Source organism: Canis lupus, chromosome 18 (assembly GCF_048164855.1).
Source record: "Canis lupus baileyi chromosome 18, mCanLup2.hap1, whole genome shotgun sequence".
Classification (NCBI taxonomy): Eukaryota; Metazoa; Chordata; class Mammalia; order Carnivora; family Canidae; genus Canis; species Canis lupus.
Genome location: NC_132855.1, coordinates 616,410 through 628,839, shown reverse-complemented (window position 1 = coordinate 628,839; position 12,430 = coordinate 616,410). Strand labels below are relative to the sequence as shown.

General features: G+C 39.8%; 1 protein-coding gene across 16 annotated transcripts in view; it reads right to left on the bottom strand.

Annotated features, from left to right (window-relative positions):
- CADPS2 (calcium dependent secretion activator 2) overlaps positions 1-12,430 on the bottom strand; it is a 454,201-nt gene that overhangs the window by 248,132 nt on the left and 193,639 nt on the right. For all 16 annotated transcript variants that reach the window (XR_012010532.1, XM_072783288.1, XM_072783294.1 and 13 more), the window contains one exon: positions 12,189-12,310. Coding sequence is in view for 15 of the 16 variants with exons in the window: in XM_072783288.1 (XP_072639389.1) it covers positions 12,189-12,310 (122 nt within the window). In the remaining variant the exon portion in view is untranslated. The remainder of the gene's footprint in view (positions 1-12,188; positions 12,311-12,430) is intronic.

The window sequence follows — 12,430 nt, the reverse complement described above, 5'->3', positions numbered from 1 at the left end:
CAGAAGGAAGTCCTGTCATTTGCAACAACATGTATGAACCTGGAAGGTATCGTGTCAAGTGAAATAAGCCCTACACGGAAAGACAAATATTGCACGGTCTCACTTGTATATGGAAAAGTCAAATGCATACTAATAGCACAAGAATGGAGGTTAAAGAAGCTGGAAGTGGAAGAAACGAGGAGATATGAATCCAAGGGTACAATTTGCTATTTATGATTAAGTTCTCAAGAACTAATTATAATATGGTGACAGTCCTAAAGTTTATAATATTATATCCTGAAATTTGCTAAGACAGTAAGTCTTAGTAGACCTCAAGTATCTCATCACAGATACACAACATATAACTATGGGATGGGACAGATCTGTTAATTAGTCTCTTCGTGACAATCATTTCACAACACATACCAAAATATCATGTTTTACACCTTAAATATATAGCTATTTGTCAAAAACCAAATCAAAAACTAAACTAGGAAATAAAATTCCTTCTGAGTTTGGTTATTATTACAGCATTCAAATGATCCAAGATAAAAAGGACAAGTGATTCTTACTAGTAAATAAGAAAAATAAAGTTTTTTTATATGCATCTCTTAATGAAATAGTGCTTTTTCCCCCCAATTAATTAATGTATCACCTTTTAAGTCACCTTTTAAGGTGACTACTACTTAATTCTAGATTGAGGGCAGCCCAGGTGGCTCAGTGGTTTAGCGCCGCCTTCAGCCCAGGGCGTCATCCTGGAGTCCTGGGATCGAGTCCCACGTCGGGCTCCCTGCATGGAGCCTGCTTCTCCCTCTGCCTGTGTCTCTGCTTCTCTCTTTCTCTCTGTGTCTCTCATGAATAAATAAATAAAAATCTTTAAAAAAAATTCTAGATTGAGTTCAGCATCAATCTCAATTGATCAATTGCCAGGTTTCTGTTTTCCTATTATAGGGATACAGAAATAAAGTAGACATTATTATAGCAATTTCCATCAATTTGCTTTATTTTCTATTTAAATGTCACCAAATAAAATGATTGACGAGCAAAAATTATTTTTGAATTGTTTAGCAATTCAAAATAAATCCTTCATCTCTGTTGAAAGCAAGGAGGTATAAGCCATGTAATTTACAGATGATTTATGACATCATTTGTCTAGCACTTTCTCAAAACTAACACATCGCAGATTTTCCTTTGGGACAGTGACCTGGAGGTGTCTGCACTCTAGGACCAGATCACGGCGAGACAAGTTGGCTGAGAGAGGTGCCTTTCCCTGGCCAACTCAGAGTCTGTGAAAAGGAAGCAGAGAAAGCACTTGCATGGGGGGCTCTTTTCTAGAAGGAAGAGCCTTAGGAATGAGTACTTACGAACTAAGGAGTCATACAGTGATTCTATTAAAATGATACTTGTCCCTCTACATCACTGGAGAAATGGTCTTGTTTTCCCAGAAGGTCCCCCAGCTCAACAAAGCCCAGGTAGCAAGAGTGGGAAGTGATTCTGAGTTCTAGTCGCCAGACAGCACACACAAGCAGAAGTGGCTCCTCAGAGTAGGTTTTTCCAAGGAATTTTTAGGAAAATGGAAACCTGGCATGCAGAAACAAGGACGGGCTATTCTGCTGACTACACTCAGCGCAGGCCCTGGTGTCATTCTGCGAAACCTCCTGGGAGCCCGTATTTCTCACCTTCTAAAGAGCACCCTCTGTAGATTGCTGAGCACTCGGTCCACATCACTGCAGCTGGAGCCAGACAGAAACCAGGAGGTGCCCTCGACAGCCCCTGGCTTCAAGGAGCCTCTTCGTTATTTCCTTACTTGAATCATCTGCTTCGAAAATTCAACGCAAGTGGGAAGAGGCTGCGTGGGTGATGTTAGGAAGCCAGCAGCTCAGGCAAAGAGGAAGAGGGCAGCCTCAGGATGCATCATTCCAGGAAGGCTAGCGTGGTGTCACAAGTTCCCGGCAGCATGGGGAACAGCACCGGGGAACAGTCAGGTGGACACGGGCCGTACCGAGGCGTCTGGTAACTGGCGGACTTACAGAGAGCGCCTCCACAGAAAACCTCGTGCCCCTTCACTTTTTCCTCTTCTCCCTCCCTCAACCCTACTCACTAGTGGTAGAAAAAGCGTACGGACAGACAGGAGAAGAGGAGGCAAAAGACCAGACAACACCACCTTTCCCCTCCTACAGGTGTCTGGATGGGCTGGAAGAAAAGGAACAAGCTTGGAAGAGGCTTAAGTGTTGATTTAGAACTATCTGAAAGTTGCGATACCTGAACGTGTGACTTAATACCCAACAATGACCAGAGCAGCTACGATTTCTGCCAAGACGTCTTCAAAGGATACGGAAGGCGAATCCTGGAGTATGTCTGAAGAGTAATACAGGGATAAAAACTAAGTTGTTTGCTACTCACATTCTGCCAAATTTAGTCCATTCAAGACATTGGTTACCATAAATTAAATGGAATAATAATGAAAACTACAAAAAGTTGCTCTGGAAAAAAGTCGCAGATCATAAAGGGAAGTGGATTTACAAACTGTAAAATCATAGAGATGTTGATCATCATAATTATACCAACTTTCTCCCAGGCCCTCTGTCATTTTCCATTTTAGCTCACAAGGGCTCTTTTGCCAGCTTCTGGAACCTTCATCTATCATCTTTTCTCTTTAACTCAGATGTCTCTAATTACAAGGATCCCCAAATTAGCTTCCTTTACTCCCAAATAAATTCTCAATGAATGTAATTTCTGTGTTTGGCCAATGTTTGTCTCTTTTGGCTTCATTTTATTCTGCATCAGTAGCATCAGCTTAGAGAAATGTTACTTCTGCTGAATTCATTCGTATAAGATAAAGCAATCTCATCTTTTTAAAGATGGAAATGAAAAAAAGAAAACTAAAACTTACCCGATCCAAGTCTTTACCCTTAGGTTCATTAAAAACAGGCACACTTTTTGTTAGATTTAAAAATGTAGCATATTTGCTCTCTGGTCTGCAAGAGTGGCAGGCTAGTGAACTGTGCTTCAAACCCAACCCAGACATTACTAAATTAAAATGACAACTAATATGCTTTTACAGAAAGCACGGCTAGCTTTACTTATATATGCAGTTCGTGTTTAGCCTCTCAAACACGTGTCCCAGCACACCTGGTCACTCTGATAAGCTTTTCATTTGCAGCTGTGCCTTTTTTTTTCTATCGTTTGACAGATTATGATGATTCTGATTCAGAATTCCGAGTTTCCAGAAACAGGTACTAGAACCTGTATTTTCCTCATTTTCATGAGGTTGAAGAATGTTCTGTCCTCCTATCTGGACATGTTATCTCTCTAATGATGCAACTCATCAGTTCTTATTGCTCCTTACCTTTCTACCTTATTACTGTCAGAGGGCAGGAAGTAGATACCAATCAACCCTAAATATCTTTAATAAAAGAGCAGTATGGCAAAAACAAAAAAACCCTCCCCAAAGCAGTGCTACTTCCCTCTTTATCTTTTTTGTTATTGCGTTAAGGACATAGAGCATGCGACCTACCCTCTTGAACATTCAAGTAGACAGTACAGTATTGTTCACTGCAAGCCTAATACTGCACAGCAGGTGTCCACAACTATTCATCCTGCATAACTGAAACGTTAGACGCCTTGAAGAGCAACTCCCCATTTCCCCGTCCTCCCACTTCCTGATTTGTTTCCAACAACCTATTTCTTTGCTTTCATCTCCCTGGTACCAAGATCTATCCTTGCCCTCCATGGGATGTTATTAATGCTTGTGGGTTCAGGCGCTCACAGGATGGTCATTATCTGTAGGCACAATGTTATCAGGAGATCTGTGATGACTACATGACCGTCATTCTTCTCATGTTCCCTTTTCTTTCAGGTGGTACCATTAAAGGTATGGGATAAAAATCAAGTAATGAAATGTCTGCAAATGGTAAAAAAGCTGTACAAGCCTAGCGACGATGTTTCTGTGCCTCTATTCATACAGAACAAAACCTTGCCTGGCTCACTGAGATACTAAGAGACAATGACTTACAAATCCATCAGTAGTTTCCAACACAACCAGAGTACATACAGTTCACCTACACGTCCTTCCCTCCATTACAAAATAAAAACTTTAAAATATTAACTCACTACTACTCTTTATAAATCAGACTTGTCTCTAAACACACTTTTCTGGATCTCAGATTCTATATTCTGAGTTATGCACCAACCTCACATGCTGTTTCCACCTAATTGCTGGCAGGAAATAGGAACTACAGGAATGAAATAGGCAGTGGCTAGAAATCTTGATTAAGTTTATTGGAAATATGGGCTAAATGAGGCACTTTAATTAGTACCAGACAGAAGGACGAATTGATCTTCAATACCACACAAACTGTTGAAGCTATAAAATTTAGAAAACGTGTCTGAGGCATGAGTCACTATAATGATGGAGGAGATGAATCTCTTTCCTGTTGTGCAAGAGGAGTTCAAGATAAAAGTAACCACACTGCTGAAAGGCTGCAGTTGTTCAGCACTCGGAAGACACGTTTTTAAGGTAATCTACCCCTGGGAAACAATAATAAATATAAATCATTTAATTCATTTTACAGTTAACTCTGTCCATAAGGAAAGAGAGAAGGTATTTAGCTGAATTTCTTTGTGGTAAGAACAAAAAGAATACTGAAGGATTATGGTAATATTTTCTAACTTGTAAGTATTTTAATTCATTTCAATTGTCCACTTAGATGTTGCCTATTATCAGAACTTTTTTGTGAATCCCTCATAAATTAGATGAGAAACATCTTCTGAAAATTTATTTGTGAAAAAAGTTACTGATATAAAAGTTAATTCATTTGATAGACTAAATATTTAAGTATCAAACAAATTTTGTAGAAATTATGCTAAATGAAAAAAGCCAGATACGAAAGACCACATCGTGCATGATTTCATTTATATGAAACGTCCAGGAAAAAAATAAAACTATAGCACTAGAAAGTAGATGAGTGGCTTCCTGGAACTGGCAGTTGGAACACTGTAAACAGGCATGAGGGACTTTTTGAAGTGATGGGTTTTAAAACTGAATTGACAGCAACACAAGTTGATAGCTGTACAAGTGCATAAATTTGCTAAAAACCATCTACTTGACAATGGAAAAATTTTATGCTGTATAAATTATGCCTCAATAAAGCTTTTTAAAAAGATTCTGTAAAAATAACATGGTATTCAGATTCCTAGGGCATTTGCACTCCCTCAAGATTTCATCGACTACCACTGTCCTTGTGTTCATGCCCCCTCTAACCTCCAAATTCGTATGTTGAGGCCACTAATCCTTGGTGTGATGGCGGTTGGGGTTAGGGAGCTTGAATGAGGTCATGGAGGTGGGGAGGTGGTGACCTGTCCCTCCACTATGTGTGGGCACAGCAAAAACTTAGCCATGTGTAAACCAGGAAGAGGGCCCTCACCAAGAATCTGACTCTGCTGATGCCCTGATCTCAAGCTTCTAGCTCCAGAACTATGAAAAATAAATGTCTGCTGTTTGAACCATCCAATCTATGGTATTTTTATTGTAGCAGCCCAAACTGAAAAGTGTGGTGCTGCTATAACAAATATCTAAACATGTGGAGGCAGGTTTGGAGTTGGATTAATTTTGAGGTGCATGCCAGAAAGAGCCAGTATCACAATGAAGGGACTCTAAAGTAGATTCTGGTGAAGAATCAAAGAAAAGAGAGCTATAGAGGAAGCTTCCATCTTCTCAGAGACTACATAATTATTATGAACAGAATGTTTGTAAAAATACAGATGGTAAAGGCTATTTTGATGTGTTCTCAGTGGAAATGAGCAACATGTTATTGGAAACTGTAAGAAAGATGATATTTGTTATCAGTGGCACAGAACCTGGCTGAATTATTTTCATGTTCTAGTGTTTTTTAAAATGTAGGACTTCCATTCAATGAAACTGGGGACTGACCTGAGGAAATGTCCTAGCAAAGTATTGAAGGAGCAGCTTGGTTGCTCCCAACCACTTACAGTAAAATGCAATGAGAAAATGAATTAAAAACAATTGTTATGTAAAAAGTTCCATATCATAAATTACCAAGTCTCAGCCTGTTCATATTATAAAAAATGAAAAAGCATTTCATTAGCACTCCTAAAGGTGTGGCTGACCAGCCATTTAATCAGATAGTAAGTGCAGATATCCAACCATCCCAGCAGGAACCCTACTGCTTTGAACCAAAGGAGATGGAAAGAAATGAAGGAAGGCTGTTCAACTCCTCAATTCCTACAAAATTAGACCAGAGATTCAGCTATGAACACATTCTCGCCTTCAAGACAAGGGTGGAATGACTACAAAGGTGATTCAGAGATCATTATGGCTGCCAACCCCAGCACAGGACTCTAGTGCAACAAGCCTGCGGGGGTTTGGGGGAGTATGGCAGGGGCACATAGGACTATCTCCACCTCAGTTTCAAAGGCTTAGACTTCTGCCTAGCAGGGCCTTGTGGATGGGGCCACTGCTTGGTTTCAACATGCCAGATGGAAGCCACCAGGAGTGCAGGGGTAAGTACCCATCCAGCAGAACCACACAGGTGTGGTCACTGCCTTAGTGGGTCCAAAAGACAAAGCATGGTACCAAAGAGGAGTATTCTTGAGACTTAATGACTAAAGGAATTTATCTTGCTAGGTTTTAGACTTACTTGGAAATTAATGAAACAGAATAAAAAAATCAATCAATAAAACAAAAGTTGGGTTTTTTAAAAATCAGGAAATTTTTTAGCTAGATGGACTAAGAAAAAGACAAAAGATTCAAATGACTAGAATTCACTGAATTCATTTTAGAAAAGAGGGAGTATTTTATGGAAATGAAACACTATAAATGAATACTATAAACAACTGCAATATCAATAAATTAGGTAATTTGAATGAAATGGACAAATTGCTAGAAAGACACCAAATACCAAAACTGACAAGAAGAGATAATATGGATAGATCTACAAGAAATAAAGATATTCAATCAGTAATGGAGAATTACCCACAAAGAAAAGCCCAGCCCTAGATGGCTTTACCAGTAAATTCTACCAAACATTTAAGGAATTCATACCAATTCTTCATACTTCCCCCACCCCACCAAAAAAAAAAAAAAAAAAAAAAAAAGAAGGGAAGACTACTTCCAAACTCATACTACAAGGCCAATATAAAACCAGGTCACCAAAAAAGATATTATAGACCACTATTTCTTTTTTTCTTTTTTTAAAGATTTATTTATTTATTCATTCAGAGAGAGCGAGAGAGAGAGGCAGAGACACAGGCAGAGGGAGAAGCAGGCTCCATACCGGAAGCCCAATGTGGGACTCGATCCCGGGTCTCCAGGATCACACCCCGGGCTGCAGGCGGCGCTAAACCGCTGAGCCACCAGGGCTACCCCTAGACCACTATTTCTTAAAGAGATGCCAAAGTCCTTAAGAAAATACTGGAGAACTGAATGTAGTAACAAATAAGAATCATACATCCTGACTAGGTGCAAATCGTGACAGCAATGCAAGGTTGGTTTGACACCTAAAAATTAGGTAATGTATCACGTCAACAGGATAAAAAGTAAAACCTGTATGTTCATCTCCACAGATAAAGAGAAAGCATTTAACAAAATTCAACATCTTTTCACGACAAAAACACTTTAAAGAAGGTACAAATAGAAAGGAACTTCCTCACTTTGGTAACAAGCATCTCCAAAAAATATGCAGAGCTAGCATTTTACTTAACCAAGGAAGATGTGCGCTTTCCTCCTAAAATCAGGGAGAATGTAAGGATGCCTACTCCTGCCACATCTACCCACCACTGCAGTGGAGGAACTAGTCAGGGCAATTAGGCAAAAAAAAAAAATGAAATAAAAGGCATCCAGATCGGGCAAAAAGAAATACAATTATCACTCCTTGCAAGTGACATGATCTTATATAAACAGACATCTAAAAATCCAATAAAAAAAAACACCCATTAGAATAAACAAGTTCAACAAGGGTGTAGCATATAAAGCCAATAGTTAAAGAGTCATCTTTATGTACTTAATCCAAAATAACTCAGGAAACCAATTTCATTTCTAATAGCATCAAAAATAATAAAATACTAGGAATAAATTTAACCACAGAAGTGCAAAACTTACACTTTGAAAACTACAGACTATTGTTAAAAGAAACAAAGGTCCAAATAACCAGAGAGACACTCTATGTTCATGCATAGGAAGACCTGACATTGTTCATTAAGATGGCAGTACTCCCCACATTGACCAGATTCAACACAATCTCTACCAAAATCCCAGCTGGAAATACTTGCAAAGTCTTTGTAGAAATGGAAAAAAAATTATCCTAAAGGTCACATGGAAATTCAGAATAGCCAAAATAATCTTGAAAAAGAACATAGCCAGAAAACACATCCTCATGGTTTTAAAATGTCATACGAGGCCAACACAGAAACAGAAACCCACTGCAAACAAGGCAACGGCAATCAAAATAACGTGGTGCTAGCATAAGGACATGAATGTCCTACAATTCAGATCCAGAAACAAACCCGTCTATCCATGGTAAGTTCATTTCCAAAAGGCTGCCAAGAACATTTAATGGGAAAGCAATAGTTTCTTCAACTGAAGAACTAAACAACTGAACTATCACATGCATAAAAAGGAAACTGAACCCTTACATTCAACCACAAATAAAAATCAACGTAAAAGTAGATTAATGAGGGGCGCCTGGCTGGCTCAGTAGGATAAGCAGCTGACTCTTGGTTTCCACTCAGGTTGTGATCTCAGGGTCATGAGATTGCACCCCACATGGGGCTCTTGGCTCAGTGCAGAGTCTGCTTGAGATGCTCTCTCCGTCTTCCTCTGCCCTCCCCACATGTGCAAACATGCATGCACTTTCTCAAAATAAATAAACTTTTAGGATGGATTAATGACCTAAATTAAAGAGAGAAAACTATGAACATCTTAGAAGAAAACATGGGGCTAAATTTTTGTGACCTTGGACTGGGCACTAGATTCTTCGTCTCGGTACCAAGAGTATAAGCAACAACAACAAAGTAGATAAATTGAACAATATCAAAAGACAATATTAAGAAAATAAAAAGATAATCCACACAATGGGGGAAGATATTTGTAAATAATATATAAGAATCTAACACCTAGGATATATAAATAGCTCTTACAACTTAAAGGACAACTCAATAAAAAAGGAGAAGACTTAAATAGACTTTTTCTTAAAGAAGATCTACAAATAGCTGCTATAGCAGATAAAAATATGTCCAACATCATTAGTCAGGAGGGAAGCGTAAATCAGATCACAATGAGATACTATTTCTTCTCTACTAGAATGACTGCATAGGGCAAATACTAAGCATTGGTGTGAATGTGAAGAGATTGAAATTATTATATGTTGTTGATAGGAAAATAACATGGTGTAATGATTTTATTGCAGTTTGGTGGATCCTCAAAAATCTCAACATGCAATTATTGTTGCATGTGACCCAGCAATTCCACGCCTATATATATATATATATATATATATATGTGTGTGTGTGTGTAAAACAACTGAAACAGGGACTCCGACAGATATTTGTACATTAGTTGCAGCATTCTTCACAGTAGCCACAAGGTGGACACAATGCACGTGTCCTCAATCTAAATGAAAGGATAAAGAAAACGCAGCATAGACGTACACTGGACTAAGATTTGGCCACGAGAAGGAATGACGTTCTGATACATGCCAGAGATGGAGGAGCCAGGAAACACCAGGTTAGGGGAAAAGCCAGTCACAAAAGAGCACATATGACATGATTCTATTTACCTGAAATGCCCAGCAGGCAACTCTAGAGAGACAGACATCCATCAGTAGTTGGTCAGGACAGGTGCTCTGAGGCTGGTGTTTCTTACTGGGGAGATGAATAGGCTCTGAAATTGCTGCTGGTTGCACAACTCTGTGAACGTACTACTGCAGACTAACAGAACTGACCCTTAGAACAAAAACCAAACCTCTCTCTGGACTCCATACGCCCCACCAAAAATATCCCCCATCGATTTCCTTCTGCCTCACAGCCTCCTCCTAGGTTTAAAGACTCTCTTGAAAGGGCTGTTTGTTTTCATTATTTTCCCTTCCTTGTCACACCATAACTCAGCTCTGTTTGCCTGAAGGAGTGAAGCCCACACCCTTCAATATTTACTGTGACTAAGCCATAAAAGTAAGTGCAAGCAACTGAGTCAATTCTGACAGCCTAGATGGTGTGAGAAGATCAAGAAGGACAAGATATCTGTCCCTTTCTCAAGAGGGAAATATAAAATGAACAGATAAGAAACACATTAGTCTGAAGATTAGAATGAGCCAGAAAGATTCTGCTCCATATTGGGTCACCTCAAAGAGGCTCTCAGCAAGTGAGGCTTAAGATTTTTTTTAAAAATAGGCTCCAAGGCCAGTGTGCAGACCAGTGCACCTTGGACCCTGAGACTCAGCCCTGTGCTGGAATCAAGAGTCAGGTGCTTAACTGACTGAGCCATCCATGTGCGCCAAGTCAAGATTTTTTAAATTTAAAGTCCAGTTAGTTAACCTACAGTGTACTATTAGTTTCAAGGTAGAGTTTAGTGATTCATCACTTACATATAACACCCAGTGCTCATCCCATCACCCAGTTACCCCAACCCCACCCCCACCTCCCCTCCTGCAACCCTGTTTGTTCCCTATAGTTAAGAATCTTTATGGTTTCCCTGTTTTTATCTTATTTTAGATTTCCTTCCTTTCCCCTGTGTTCATCTGTTTTCTTATATTCCACATGAGTGAAATCATATTGTATTTGTTTTTCACTGCCTTATTTTGCTTAGCAAAATACACTCTAGTTCCACCCATATTATTGCAAATGGCAATATTTCATTCTTTTTGATGGCTGAGTAACATTCCATTGTCCACACACACACACACACACACACCTATTTTTAACTTCTTGAGGAACCTCCACACTGTTTTCCAGAGTGGCTGTACCCGTGTGCATTCCCACCCACAGTGTAAGAGGGATACCCTTTTTCTGCATCCTCCCCAGCATGTGCTGTTCCCTCATTTTAGCCATTCTGACCAGTGAGGGGTGGCATCTCCTTGTGGTTTTGATTTGTATTTCCCTGATGAGTGACGTTGAGCATTTTTTCACGCATCTGTTGGCCATGTGCAGGTCTTCTTTGGAGAAATGTCTAATACCAAGAGTCCAACCACACAAAGATAAACTGGAAGGTGGGAAAAGCAAGAGGAATGGCATGAAGTCCAGCAACTGACCAGGGGAAGGGCGAGGCTAGATGAGGTCCCAGGGATAAGGAGAGGCTGGTGAGGGGCAGGCCTGTAGGGCTTTGTGTAAGGCAGGGAGACAGGTTTCAATGTGCTGCTTCTCCATCTCCTAATACTCTGTGCACATCTGTCCTGTAACACTACTGTGTCCCCACCTCAAACTAGTGCCAGCCCTAAGGAAAAAGAAAGTTTCTATTCACCTCTATCTAACCAGCGCCTAGACAGGATCTGAAGGGACGTTTCCTGAATGAACGGGCCACATCATCATGTTGTGACAAGACAAAAATCCTAACTCTTGAGGAACGGAAAAAAAAAAAAAACCCTTTTCTAAAGGCAGTAGAAAAATGCAAATCAGGAAATGTCACTCAAATTCCTCAGACGAGCCTGGTTATTTCTACCAGAGACGGTGATGTTTCCCAAGTTTCCATCAGTTACAAAGAACATCTTCCAAACTTAAACTCATCCCAGAATTTGAAACCTAAAACTGCCAGAAAAGAACAGCTTTAGCTTCTCTGATTACTGGTTCCCTAACTCAAGCCTATTCCCTACTTGTTGTAAGACACTGTGCGAGACACGGTACCCACCCCCACGTCTTCAGTGTTTTATGGTCCTGGGCAACACAAGGAAGTGGAAAAACTACCAGGTTACAATTCTAGAGGATGAAATTAGATCAAGCATCACCTTCTAAATACCCCAGGATAATCCATGCTTTCCTTTCCAATGACTTACATTTACCTGTTTCATTATTCACTTCTCGTCTGCAGGTTAGATTTTCTGTTTGCATGACACAGCACCCTTATCTAGAAAGACGCACCATGATTCTAACATGGTTCAGACAGAGCTAACAGGTAACTGTCTCGGAGCATACGACCAAACAATGCTTCAGATAAATAAACACATTTCTTTGGAAGGGGAAAACATTTTTTTCAAGTGGCTTACTGTGGCCTTGAGGCTTCGGCCTGGTCCGTCTGCAGTTTTTCTCCTCCTTCCACTTCCATCGTACAGTAGACAATTCGATTGGGAGCAACGGATTTCAAACCTTGCACTTCCATTATGACAATCTAAAGATACAAAAAGAATTGAGATGATGCATCAGATTGGCCATCTTTAACCATCTAGAAAGATAGTGACACTAACTACGATTAGAATCACTAATGGGTAAAATTATCTGGTGACGCCGA